This window comes from Actinia tenebrosa, unplaced genomic scaffold (genome assembly GCF_029948245.1).
Source record: "Actinia tenebrosa isolate PJP-AT-01 unplaced genomic scaffold, QUT_ActTen_1.0 PGA_scaffold10__47_contigs__length_13832649, whole genome shotgun sequence".
Taxonomy (NCBI): Eukaryota; Metazoa; Cnidaria; class Anthozoa; order Actiniaria; family Actiniidae; genus Actinia; species Actinia tenebrosa.
The window spans coordinates 10,291,293-10,304,319 of NW_028292570.1; the positions used below are offsets into that span (position 1 = coordinate 10,291,293).

A 13,027-nucleotide genomic window follows, 5' to 3' on the forward strand; every position below is an offset into this window, starting at 1 on the left:
GAAAACGATGTTATGCATTTCGATTGGAGTTTTTCACTGCAAGGTTTTATTTATGGGGGACATTATCTTCATCTCGAATAAATCTCTCCTTTCATTTTGATTTAAATCGGGCTCCGTGAACCCATTGGAAGATCCGTGTTTAGACAGTACCTAAATGTAGATATTTTATCAAACACAAAATTATCGTCCCTCTTAAAACTGGACCAGTTCCGTAGATACCAAGAAGTTAAATAAGAAAGTGCCCGCCCAACGGTGCAGCGCGCCTTGAATATTTGAGTCCGCTTATCCTAATTACATTGAAAGACAATGGTTTTTCTGAAGAAAAATAATCACGTTTTCTTTTTAGACGACTTAATGGGAATTTCGTTAAAGAAGTTTTGAAAAACATGTTTGTTGGTTTGGAGAAACTTGAAGCAATGTAAGTATAAAACAATAATGTGGGTCTTAATAATGGACGAGGGACCTTCTAACTATAAAATACTATTCTTTAAATTCAGGGATCTTGGAGAAAATTTAATTTCCAATATCAATTCGGATGCTTTTTCTGGTTTTCCAGGTCTTCGCGCACTGTAAGTCTTATATCAAAGTTATACAATAAGCTAACCGTTTGCGTTGTTAAGGCTGATCTTTAATGTTGTCGCATTTTATGCTTTGTTAGGAGCCTTCGTAGTAACCGAATAGAGGGACTCCAAGAACAGTCCTTTCAAAATAACACTAATATGACATATCTGTAAGTGCCGTAGAGTTTTTTAATCTAAATATTGGGGAAAGTGATAAGATAAATTCAAAAATACAAGGAATGAATGGAGGAGGACGAAGGAAGGAAATGAGGAAAAAGGAGGAAAGGGAAAATAATAAGGTTATAATGGTTGATAATTCTTTTTTTCTTTATTAAGAATAACATTATTACTTTAACTTTTGCTTCCAATATATCTTTTCCTAGATACCTTCAAGACAATTCACTGAAGTCGATTCCTGCTGGCATTTTCCGTCACCAAAAGTACCTTGAGATCTTGTAAGTAACCGATATCTTTTCTTCGACAAGTCATTGCTTTAACATAAATCAATGTACTACTCTTCCCAGTAGACCGAGGTAGTTGTGATTTTTTAATCGCCTTCGTAGCGTCTGTTATGTTATCCGCAAGTACATTTCAAATCGACCATGTGATGCCAATGTTGTACCACGAGGACAAGTTTTTTACACCACGTGATCAAAATTCAGTCAAGTTTTAATCACGTGGTGTAAAAAACTTGCCCTCGTGGTACAACATTGGCATCACGTGGTCAATTTGAAATGTACTTGCGGATAACATAACAGACGCTACAAAGGCGATTAAAAAATCACAACTACCTCGGTCTACTGGGAAGAGTAGTATTCAAATATTTGGAATTCGATTAAATTTGCGATATTGATTATTTATCATTTTCGTTATTTATTTTATTTTTTTCAGGCTTCTTCATGAAAACAAAATTCAAAAAATTGACAAAACAATTTTTGAAGGACTTGAAAATCTGAAAAAACTGTAAGCTATTACACTTAGGCTAGTCATCTTTAAATCCTCCATTTTGAATGCCGTTATATGCGATATAACTTCTTCATCATTGACAAATACAGCCATAAAAGTTTTATAAAGGAATGATATGGAGTTTCAAAAGACAACAGTCCCTGAAAAACGGCATGGATAATGTTTGATATCGTCTTTATTGAACCTACTCTTGTGAGGTTGATTCTTGATGTCCTCCTCTTAAGATTAGACATTGATGCTCGTAGTTCATTCGAAAATCTACACGTCATTCCGCTATCTTTCACGAATGCAAACACCGTTCCAGCCATTTGCCTAGAGACGCCCCCTTTCCCTCCTTATTCTTTCCCTTGATTCATGCATTCCAACGTTTTCTTCAGTTTCTCCGGTTATTCTCTCTCCGCAAAACCTAACACGATAGCATTCAATTCGAGCTGTAAATTGGCCTGACTTTGATAAGCCCACAGGTAGTTTCAGGAAATCGATAAAAATTGAAGGATTTTTTCGAAGTATGTGTGAGTGAATGAACGAAAGACTAATAAATCGAAACAACTGACAAAATCAAGCGAACAATGAAATGTACCAATAAATTAACTTTTTATATTGATAGGACGTTGAAGAACAATTCCATCAACGAAAGGACCATTCCAAAAGATGCATTCAAGAACCTGCAAAAACTCAAATATCTGTAAGTGAGAATAGACCGAACCCGGCTTTGCTTATTTGTTCAACCAAACAATGTGTAGTTTTTCCAGTGGAATACAAAAATTCCGACCAATTCCAACTCGACTCGACTATTCAAAATATATTTTTTAGTAGTTATCAATTTTTTTCTTAATATACCATTAGTGAGAATTTGTTGATTCTAAGACATACATTTACAATGATCAGAAAGCGGTTTGTGTTCCGTGATGTAAAAACGAACACATTTTAGCTTGTCCGACGTCGCAACAGTAACTAGGGATGCAGAACAATAAATGCAGGATTGGTGTTTTTTATAAATGTGTTGTTTACTACCTGACATTAAATTTTACTCAAATTCTATAATTTTGTCAAGACTTTTAATCTTTCTGTTACACGGTACCGTTATAGATCAACAGACAGCTTCATCATGTGCTGCTATGCAACCAAGTCTATTCAAAACCTTAACTGTGTCTCCCCTGGCAACGAGTTCTCCAGCTGTGACGACATGCTCAAAAACGCCGTAGTAAAAGTCTGCATTTGGGCGGAAGGTGTTCTCGCTACCTTTGGCAATCTGGCTGTCATAGCATGGTGGATATTCCTTTCAAGAAAACGACCAAGAACACGACGTGTAAAGATAAACAGTGTCCAGTCCTTGCTATTTTGCCATCTCGCGCTTGCTGATCTTCTCATGGGAGTATATCTTCTGCTCATTGGAACTTACAATGAAATAAGGAAGGGTGAATACTTTCTACATGACGTAGAGTGGAGAGCTGGCATCAAGTGTAAAATAGCAGGCGCCATTTCCACTTTGTCCAGCGAAGTTTCAGTCATGATTTTGGTTGCCATAACGGCCGATAGAATAAACACAATTCTTTTCCAGTTCTCAGGCAGACGCACTAATCTGAAACTTGCTCATTTTCTCTGTCTGTTAATTTGGGTCGCTGGCTTCATCATGTCCTTTACTCCCCTTCTTGTTCCAAGCTACTTCAACGACAAAGTATCTGGCTTCAATTTTTACGGCCGTTCAACTGTCTGTCTGCCGCTACAGTTATCCAAGGATCGCCCTCCCGGTTGGAAGTATTCCGTTGCTGTTTTTATTGGCTTCAATGGCGCTGCGTTCTTCTTCATCCTTGTTGGTTACATCGCCATACTCATAAAAGTTCGAAAATCCGCTCAAAAAGTGCGTTCATCATCAAGCTCTGATTCTGCATTAGGGAAGCGGGTTCTGTTTGTGATTCTGACCGACTTCTTTTGCTGGATGCCTGTCATGATTCTTGGCGTAGTTTCTCTCGTCCATGACTTCAACGAACCTTCTGTGTATATCTGGGTAGCTGTATTCGTACTTCCCGTCAACTCAGCCATCAACCCAGTACTGTACACCTTCTCATCCTCTCAAACGATCAACAGCATGAAGTCAATCAGGAGAAGATTGTTGAAAGATAAAGGTAATGGTGTTATTGGTGTGTTTAGCAGGGGGGAGGGAGTGGAGAGGAAGTGAATGCTCGAACATGATTGCTGAAAGATAAAGGAAAACGATGTCCTCAGTGTATTGAAGGGTAGAGGGAACTTTGAAAAAACCTTTTGAGTGATATTATAAAAGTCAGGGCCAGTTTACTTACGGATCGAATCGGTTTCTACAAATGGAGGAACTAGAAAAAGAACCTACAGAAAAGTGTTTGAAACAATGGAGAGACCCAACAATCTCTGCTCACATGTGATGTGGAGTTCAGGGGTCGAGTCTGAGAGAACTGAGGCGAGTGGACTACACTGGCCTTGATTTCCAAATCACGTGGGGGAGCTAGTGTGGAAAAGATGAGGTAGCCAAAAAGCTGATGAAATAGAAAATTATTTCTTTTTTACAGTTAAATCACCTTAAGCGTGACCATTAATGACTTTACTCTTGCATTCTTGAATTAATTATTGGATTCCAAACTTTCATTATTGTAAACGAATCTTCAAAGCCTAGTATATACAAGAGTCAAGTATATATGCAGCTGGAATACAAGAGTTTTTTTTTTGTGCAAGGAATATATAATATTAACGACTTACCTTCGGTTTCTGCTATAAAACAGAGCTTGGGAGCCAAGTTAATCGCATTTTCAAATTATTGTTATTTTTTTAACATTGCAGGAGGACGTTTACCACCTCAACAAATAGGCCCCGTAGCTTTGCCTTTGAAGGACCTTAGGATTTGCCGAGAAAAAGAAAACCCAGAACAACTAGCTGTCGAGCAAGAACTGCATTAACTCTTCCAAACACAAACTCCAAACCTCTGAGGTGAGTACAAAACAAATATCTTGACGATGCAAAACATTAGTAATGTGATAAGGCTTTGCATAGTTGTTATAAGTATTGTTATTGGTTTTAATTGGTTTCGTTTCCCTCATCCCAGAATCCAATAGACGTATATGAACACAGGAATCAAAGATATGGTATCCAAAAACATCTTCCAGAAACCGGAGTAATTGCACCATCGTTTTAGGTTCCAATACTTAAGGGTTTTTTCCTCTGAAAACCATGCTATCCTGACATGTTACTATTCGCATATTAGCTCTTGTTTCACGCTTTTTATTGCTCAGAGTTTTTTTATTCAATCGCATTGTTAAAAAGTGGTATGATTCTTTTGCTGCAGAATAAACGATTGAAAACGAAATATTGATAACCGAGCATCAATAAGTGGTGGAGGCTGAAGATGATGAAAGTAAAAAGACTGTAACAAGATTGGTGATCTTAAAGAAGACACCTCCTTATAGATTAAACCATTTCTGGTAGTTTAATAAACACGGGGAAAACGCACTGCGTCTTTCAGCGTTGCAAATAAATGAAATCAGTAACAGATTATTTAAGGTTACTGGAGACCTTCGGAGCTATGTTTCTCTTAAGCTCTCCCTACGCAACAAGGTCAACAAAACCCCCTTATACTATATATCGTTTTAAAGGTCATATGATGAAGATTTCGAAAATAATAATTATTCAAAATTAATTTCTAATTTGAAACAATACCGAGCCTTAAACACAAATCGGGCACATTGCGTAGAGGTGAATTAATGGAAATAGCGTTAGCGAGTATAGCCAAAAGAACCAAACTATGTGAATAAGCAAAAGATAATCTACAAAAGGGTGTGAGCGAATTTTGATATTTTGAGTATTTCGTTTTTTTTATGCGGTAAAATATTAACCGGCCTTGACATTTTTCGACGTTCCAACTTTAAAATTCAATAACTTTTTAATGAAGTAAAATATCAAAAATCGCTCACACCCTTTTGTACTTTATCTTTTGCTTATTCACATAGTGAAATTCTTTTGGCTATATGCGCTATATTTATGTCAATTAATTGACCTCAACTGAACTTTCCCGATATGTGTTTATGGATTGTTTCATATTAAAAAATCGCTTTCAAATAATATTATTTTCTGAATCTTTATTATATGACCTTGAAAACGATATATAGTTTTATGGGATTTTGTGTAAAGTTTTGCGAAGAGAGAGTCTTAAACGAAACATACCCCTGAAGGTCTCCAGTAACCTTAATAAGAATTATTAGAGGACATAGATAATGACTCTGGTATGATTTGCCGAACTGAAGAAAGTAAATTTGAAGAGATTAAAACAATCTTTGTTTTAACACGGGTTTGATATTTTCCCGCCCTTTTAATGAACAAGCGCAGTGCTTTTCACCCTTGTAAGACCTTAAATGTACAAAATCTTGAAACTAAAAAATATGAGCAAAAATGACCGTCGTTTCGTTTCTATCATAATCATTTTTTGTAGCTTTTAAAATATATTGATAAAAGTTTAAAACTGCCCTCGCTAGCATTTGCTGTCTTTAAAAGAAAGTGAGAGTGGCGTTTCTCTCGTAATCATTATATTTGTAGTTATTTATAGATATTGGTAAATAATCAACTGCCTATTCTTGCATTTATTGTCTCTAAAAGAAAGTGATAGTGGCGGTAACGTTGCTACGATAATGATCATATTGTAGTTATTAATAGATATTGGTAAATAATCAACTGCCTATTCTTGCATTTATTGTCTCTAAAAGAAAGTGATAGTGGCGGTAACGTTGCTACGATAATGATCATATTGTAGTTATTAATAGATATTGGTAAATAATCAACTGCCTATTCTTGCATTTATTGTCTCTAAAAGAGAGTGATAGTGGCGGAAACGTTGCTACCATAATGATCATATTGTAGTTATTAATAGACATTGATAAATAATTAAAACTGCATTAGCTTGCAAATGCTGTCTCTATCAGAATCATTTTAACTGTAGAATTTATTAGACATTGATAGTCCAGTGCCTTTGATTGTAAAAGAGTCAAACTAAACACATTCTTAGTCACAATTGAAGCTTATAAAATTTGCTAAGCCTAAAATGGTTTCAACACATTTAAATATGATTTTATTTAAAGTTTAAAACATTTTAAATGATTTAATATTGAATAAAGTTGTTTAAAACCACCCGACGGTTTTTGTGGCTGCTGCTTCGTATAGGCAAAACCTCTTTGTCATCGAGGAAGCCCAACGCACGTGAATAGAATGGTGAATATAAACCAATGCACGTGATCAGAACGTGAAAAAAGCCGGTGGCGTGACATTTTGCACGCTCAAAAATAACATCGGGAGCAGGTATTGCTGGCTTTCACTTGACGTCATTTCCTGTCTCGTGTGAAATTTTCATCAGCTGAATCGCAAGTTTTAACTATAATTCTTTCTGGCTGATAGCACATGGTGGTCAGTGTTTGATTACCATGTGGAGCAGATAATGAGATTCAAAAGCTTTTATTAGCTGAGTGAAAGCCAGCAATTTTGCTGGATTTTTTTAGTACAAAAATGGAGCTCGAAGCGAAAAAAATACAGAAATTTTCCATTGTTTCTACAGAAGAAATAAAGAAATACAGACTTCAATTGAGGAAACAAAATTGAAATGCTTAGTCTTAATTTGCTTTCAGATAACGTTTTGCTCTTCGAATTCCCTTTTTTAGTAAAAAAGAAAATCGCGTACGATTTATAAGAAGAAAGTAGAGAGAAGAAAAGAGAGGAGAAGAAAGGAGTTTGGAGCACAGCGCGCAGAGCAGAGGAGTGCAGAGGACAGGGCTGGACAGGAGAGGAGGAGGGGACCAATAAGCCTGGTTTCACGTACTCAAAGTCGGAGTCGTGTGCAGCTTATGGCAAAGTGATAAGATCGATCACCTTAGATTGCATTAGTCTTCCTTTATCTGCCTTAGTATGGCCCATTGTAACATATGCACTTACTTAGATAGCCTTTAGCCTTGAATTGCCTAATGACGCTCTATATCGAATAGCTTATGCACCGTTTTTTTGAAATTTCCTTAGCGCTATTCAAACCGGTAGCGGGGGGGGCTTTTGAGGAGCTTTTGAGGGCCGCTCCAAAGTTCAGCTCGTATAACAGAGGGACTACAGAGGGGCTGTTTTTGAATAGCTTCCCTGATAATATGAAAAGTGTGTCAACATTAAGTAACTTCCGTAACTCAATGGATTATTTTTTCAATAATTAGAATTCGTAATAAACTCTGCCAGCATAGGTACTCTCCTCTTTTAGCAATTTTACTAAGGTGAGGTCGTATTGTGCTCCTGCTTTATTATTCTATTATAAGTTTTAACACGGCTCTTAGGAAGCCCATTTTGTATGATGAGACATCCGTGTTTAAATAAAGATGTATGTATGTATGTATGTATGTATGTATGTATGTATGTATGTATGTATGTATGTATGTATGTATGTATGTATGTATGTATGTATGTATGTATGTATGTATGTATGTATGTATGTATGTATGTATGTATGCATGCATGCATGTATGTGTGTGTGTGTGTGTGTGTGTGTGTGTGTGTGTGTGTGTGTGTGTGTGTGTGTGTGTGTGTGTGTGTGTATGTATGTATGTAACTTTCGAACAGTTAAAGCTAAAATCGCAAAACTTGATGACTTCTAAAATTTTCTGGGAACATTTTTAATACAATGAGTCTAGTCCACGAGCTTTGATGTTTCCATCTTAACCGATTTCTGGCAGGTAATTTGTTAAAAATTCCCTAAATTTGATACATTCAATATAATTTCCAGGTTTTTGTATTGCAATTATTGTAAAATGATCTGCGCTCAATCTGAGGATCGGTTTCGTTTCCTGTCTACACTTTAATCATGTCTCTTAATCATACTCCCTCGGTTAGATCCTGTGCAAAGTGCAGAGAACATGGATACCCCAATGTACCACTTGGAGGTCACAAGAAAGTTTATCCCTTTTTAATATTTTGTGTTCACAAAAAGCTACAAATCAGGCTTTAACAAATGGAACACACTGAGCCCCAGTAGGATCAATTGATTGTTTACGTTTCCCTCAGTTTCCCTCAAATGGAATTGGACCACCAGAGTATTATTCGGCAATAATGATTAATTTTAATTTGTTTGCAGACTAGAATTTAGTTATTATTATTAATATTTTTATTTTTATTTTTATTATTAATTTCTTTTGCTAGAACTTTGTTGTTTAGGTATTTCCTTTCAACCTCTAATGCTTGTTTAGATTATTGCAACTCTTTGGTGCTAATTTTCGAAGCTTAATTAGATATAGATCCTTGGAATAGGGCTCTGACTAAACGAGGGAACATGTTTCCAAAAAATGTTTCCAAAGTAGCAAAACTGCCAGGAAACATCGGGAAACATTTTTTACATGCGTTTTGAAGCATACAATATTTATGCCGCACAGCAGATATATTTTTTGCGTCTTGGAAGCAAATTTTGCAAAATTTATTGCACGCAGCAATGTTTTACATGTGGCTAAACTGGGAAACATTGGGGAAACATGCGAAGGATAAATATTTTTCTGGAAACATGATTCCTGGTTTAGCCAAGCCTTAAAGAACCAACCTCAACACTCAACTCTGACTTTTTGCCTGAGTATGTGTATAGTTGTCTAAACAGTCTCGAGGGATACAAAAAGAAAGGAAACGGGAAAGGTCAAGTTACATTAGTGGCGTGACACATGAATGAGGACGTCACATCTCCCTTCATCTTATATATTCTTTTTTTTTTATGATACACAATTGCAAATATAATTAAAAGGCCTTGGAAAAAATCCTGACGATGACGATGTCGGGGTTTTTCTTTCTTCTCCTTTCTTTTCTTTTCTTTTCTTTTCTTTTCTTTTCTTTTCTTTTCTTTTCTTTTTTTTTTCTTTTTTTCTTTTTTTTTTTTTTTGTTAGTAGTTATTTCCCTTCACATTGCTTCATAAGTATACTCCATCTTTCAATTTTCAACTGTTTTGATACACTAAAATACCAAATGATAAGATGGTTGTTAGGAGTATGCTTGTATCCCACTCATAAACGATTGTGACATTATGGGTATACCTTCCTGGTATTGAGAGTTAGACTTTCGTTGTGAAATATTTTGATAATATTTTTTCAACATTTATTTATTCCACTGTATGTATTTATCAAAATTAATGATGACCACTTTCAGGTAATGTTTTTTTTTTTTCTAATAACATTGTTGTAACACTTCCGTCTGTTTAACACCCTCAAGATGAAGAATAGCTGTGCTAAATTTATAGTAGAATAACCTAGCACCCACTTGTGATATGATGTTACAAAAAGGGCTGAAATAGTTTAATATTGAAATCATTTCGCTGGTTTTTCTCAAGTTTTGAGGATTTAGGATTTTACATGTTTTTTTCATGCTCTTTCCAAGGTTTTCCTATGTTCTTTTTTGTTTGTTTGTTTGATGTTGTTGTTGTTGTTGTTCGGTTTTTTTTTGTTTTTTTTTTGTTTTTTGTTTTTTGTTTTTTTTTGTTTTTTTTTTTTTGCGGTTTTACCAGATCAGTCACGTGTTCTTTTCAAGGAGTTTACACAGGTTTGACAGATAATATACAAATTGCCCTAATTCACTATAACGTCTCATCAAAACAATCTTCAACAATCTATTGTTTAAACGCAAAGGATCATGGTCGTAGGACGGGGTCAAATCAACGCAAACTAACCGAAAATTGTTCTAAATCCCGTATCATTCCACGAAGAGAAGTAGAATAGCCAGCAATCGCTCAGAATATTTTTTAGTACATATTAACACATATTATATCTGAAAACCAGGCCATTTTAGATTAGACTGTTTCGCTAGGAGCAAATTTAGTTGAATTTTCTATTGGATTTGGCGATTCTATCCCCGACATAAACAAGCAGTGACGTCATAGTGAATTAGGTCAATTAAAAGGCCTTGGAAAAAAGCCTAATGACAATGTCGGGGTCTTTCATGTTCTATTCTTCTTTTTCTTTGCTTTTTTTTTTTTTTTTTTTTTTTTTTTTTTTTTTTTTTTTTTTTTTTTTTTTTTTTTTTTTTTTTTTTTTTTTTTTTTTTTTTCTTTTTTCTTTTTTCTTTTTTCTTTTCTTTTTTCTTTTTTCTTTTTTCTTTTTTCTTTTTTCTTTTTTCTTTTTTCTTTTTTCTTTTTTCTTTTTTCTTTTTTCTTTTTTCTATTTTGCTAGTAGTTATTTTCCCCCACATTGCTTCATAAGTATCCACCATCTTTCAATTTTCAACTGCTTTGATACAAATAATAAATGATAAGGTAGTTGTTAGGAGTATGCTTGTATCCCACTCATAAACGATTGTGACATTCTGGGTATACCTTTCTGGTAATTGGTTCATCATAGCGGAGCTCCTCGGCCCGCGCGAGCGGAGCACCATAGGTATAGAATATGGTAAACTATGCAACTCAGTTTTCGTGGTCATCGCATGGGAACCCTGTGCGTAACGCTAAAAGTGTCGCCCGCCAGGTGTACATCGCGTTTCTGATTGGTCGAGATTTCAAATCACACGTCACTTGGAAAATGACGACTTTTTTTAACGAGCTTTTTAAAAACTTTTTGTAAATATTGTTAAAACGAAACAAAAAATTATGGATAAATTTTTTTGTAAATATTGTAAAAACGAAACAAAAAATTATTGAAGAAATCATGGAAAAAAAGAATTCGCCAGAGTGTGAAGATAGAGGTTAGGACATTTTCTATTTTGTTTTATTTAGTGTAGATAACATAGCTACAACATTACCGGGAAACGAGCAACAAACTAGCATGAAGAACGAGCGAAAAAAGTACTTGGTTTGTTCTTTTTATGGCAAGAGTATTCGTAGTTCATACATGATATAAAATAATCATTTGAAAAAGCACTTTTTGAATTCCACAATTAAACAAATCCAAGAGATTTTTGACAAAGCTTAAAGCTAAATAACATTCCTAAAATTACCGGCAAACGAGCAACGAACTAGAATGACAAACGTGCGAAAAAAGTGTAGCTGTTTTGTTATTATGGTAAGAGTACTTTCATTTTGAATTTCATTCAATAATTTTATATCTTTCTACAGATAATTTATCTAAATATTGAATGAGTTTAAAATTACACCAAATATTCAACTGTTTATTGAGCTTTTCGACCTAGTACATGATTATAAAAATGAGCTTAAATTTGTGTTGTTGTGAGATATGTTATTATATAAAGAGCGGTACTTTGTCTTTCACTTTCAAAAGCTAAGAAAATATTAAAAAACATTTCCAAATGCTAATTTACTGACAAAGAAAATATTATTTTGTATTTGCATTGCATTTTGCGTTATTTTCTATTTTGCCTCAGTTGTTCTTGTCAAGTATAAATAAATGTAAACTTATTAGTTTTTCAAAAACGTTTGTTGTTACCAAGATGAAAACTGGTAAAATTGAATTTTCAAAATATAGTAAGCTTATGTTTTCAAGCTTCTCGAAAAATAGTCAAGACTTTTATGAATGAAAATACGGTTCTTGTAAAAACATAAAACTTTTGATGTGGACAATAAACCAACATCGTTATTAGTGTAAAAGAAGTAAAAGTAAGCTTATGTTTTTGCTCACCTTTTTTTACCAGTTTTCAAGTCTGTTTCATAGTCTTGATTTGTCCATAAAAGTTCGGAAATCTCCAAAATTTCGATTTCAATGAAAGACATCCGAGGTAAATTTCACTAAACCTGATATTGTATTGGATTATTTGTAGTTATCTTTCGTTTTATAAGTAAAATTAACCAGGAATTCCAAGCTTAAAAAATGTCGGCCATGGAAAACTTTGTCGAAGAATCTTCCAAGAAAAAAACTAGCCCCTGGGGGGGTTGGTGGTGAGTTGTGTACAAAATTCATATAAGTGGGATCGGGAGAGTATTCTCGCGCAAAGAAAACGATGTAGTGCATTTTGATTCGTTTTCAGTGCATGTTTTTTATTATGGGAGACATTGTCTTAATATTGAAAAAAAAATTGAAGATTTTTTCTGATTTTAATTCTATCTTCCACATTCATTCAAATTGGGCTCCCTGTGACTTGCGTATCGGGAGCTCCGCTTTTAGGCAGTGCCTAAATATATCTAATATCGTAGAAAAAGGTTTTAGTGTGTTTATTAGTGGAGTAGCTGGAAACGGAAAATCATTTTTAATTATATATTTTTTAAAGGAGTTGAGAAAGGGAGAAAGCGGTGTTTTTATCACCGTATCAACGGGAATTGCGGCTCAAAATATAGGAGGATCGACAATACATTCATTCGCCGGCGTCGGAACAGGAAAAAATCGGCTCACGAACTGATGAACATAATCAAGAATAATCCTACTGTTGAAAAGTTTGCCTGATCACATGGCTTTAGCCCTTTTTCGTTACACTCGGTCTTCTAAACTAAATATGCCTCCGTAGTTTTGATAGCTTCCCCATTAGATACGGAAAATAAATTAGTGGTTATTCTGTAGAAAAATTCAAATTTCAAATTAACGATTTCAAAAACACTCAAACGAGTGAC

General features: G+C 34.7%; 1 protein-coding gene across 1 annotated transcript; it reads left to right on the forward strand.

Moving 5' to 3' along the window:
* Positions 1-350: 350 nt before the first annotated feature.
* Positions 351-4,833, forward strand: LOC116291724 (G protein-coupled receptor GRL101). Its single transcript, XM_031698932.2, has 9 exons — positions 351-418; positions 498-569; positions 659-730; positions 944-1,015; positions 1,452-1,523; positions 2,134-2,211; positions 2,616-3,652; positions 4,338-4,484; positions 4,600-4,833. The coding sequence occupies exons 1-8, from the start codon at positions 387-389 to the stop codon at positions 4,451-4,453; spliced, it is 1,551 nt and encodes a 516-aa protein (XP_031554792.2). The 5' UTR covers positions 351-386; the 3' UTR covers positions 4,454-4,484; positions 4,600-4,833.
* The last annotated feature ends 8,194 nt before the right edge of the window (positions 4,834-13,027 follow it).

Coding starts and splice junctions, on each gene's coding strand:
- LOC116291724 (XM_031698932.2), top strand. CDS start 387: ATGTTTGTTGGTTTGGAGAAACTTGAAGCAAT. Junction 570..658: donor TTTCCAGGTCTTCGCGCACT/GTAAGTCTTATA, acceptor ATGCTTTGTTAG/GAGCCTTCGTAGTAACCGAA. Junction 3,653..4,337: donor AAGATTGTTGAAAGATAAAG/GTAATGGTGTTA, acceptor TTAACATTGCAG/GAGGACGTTTACCACCTCAA.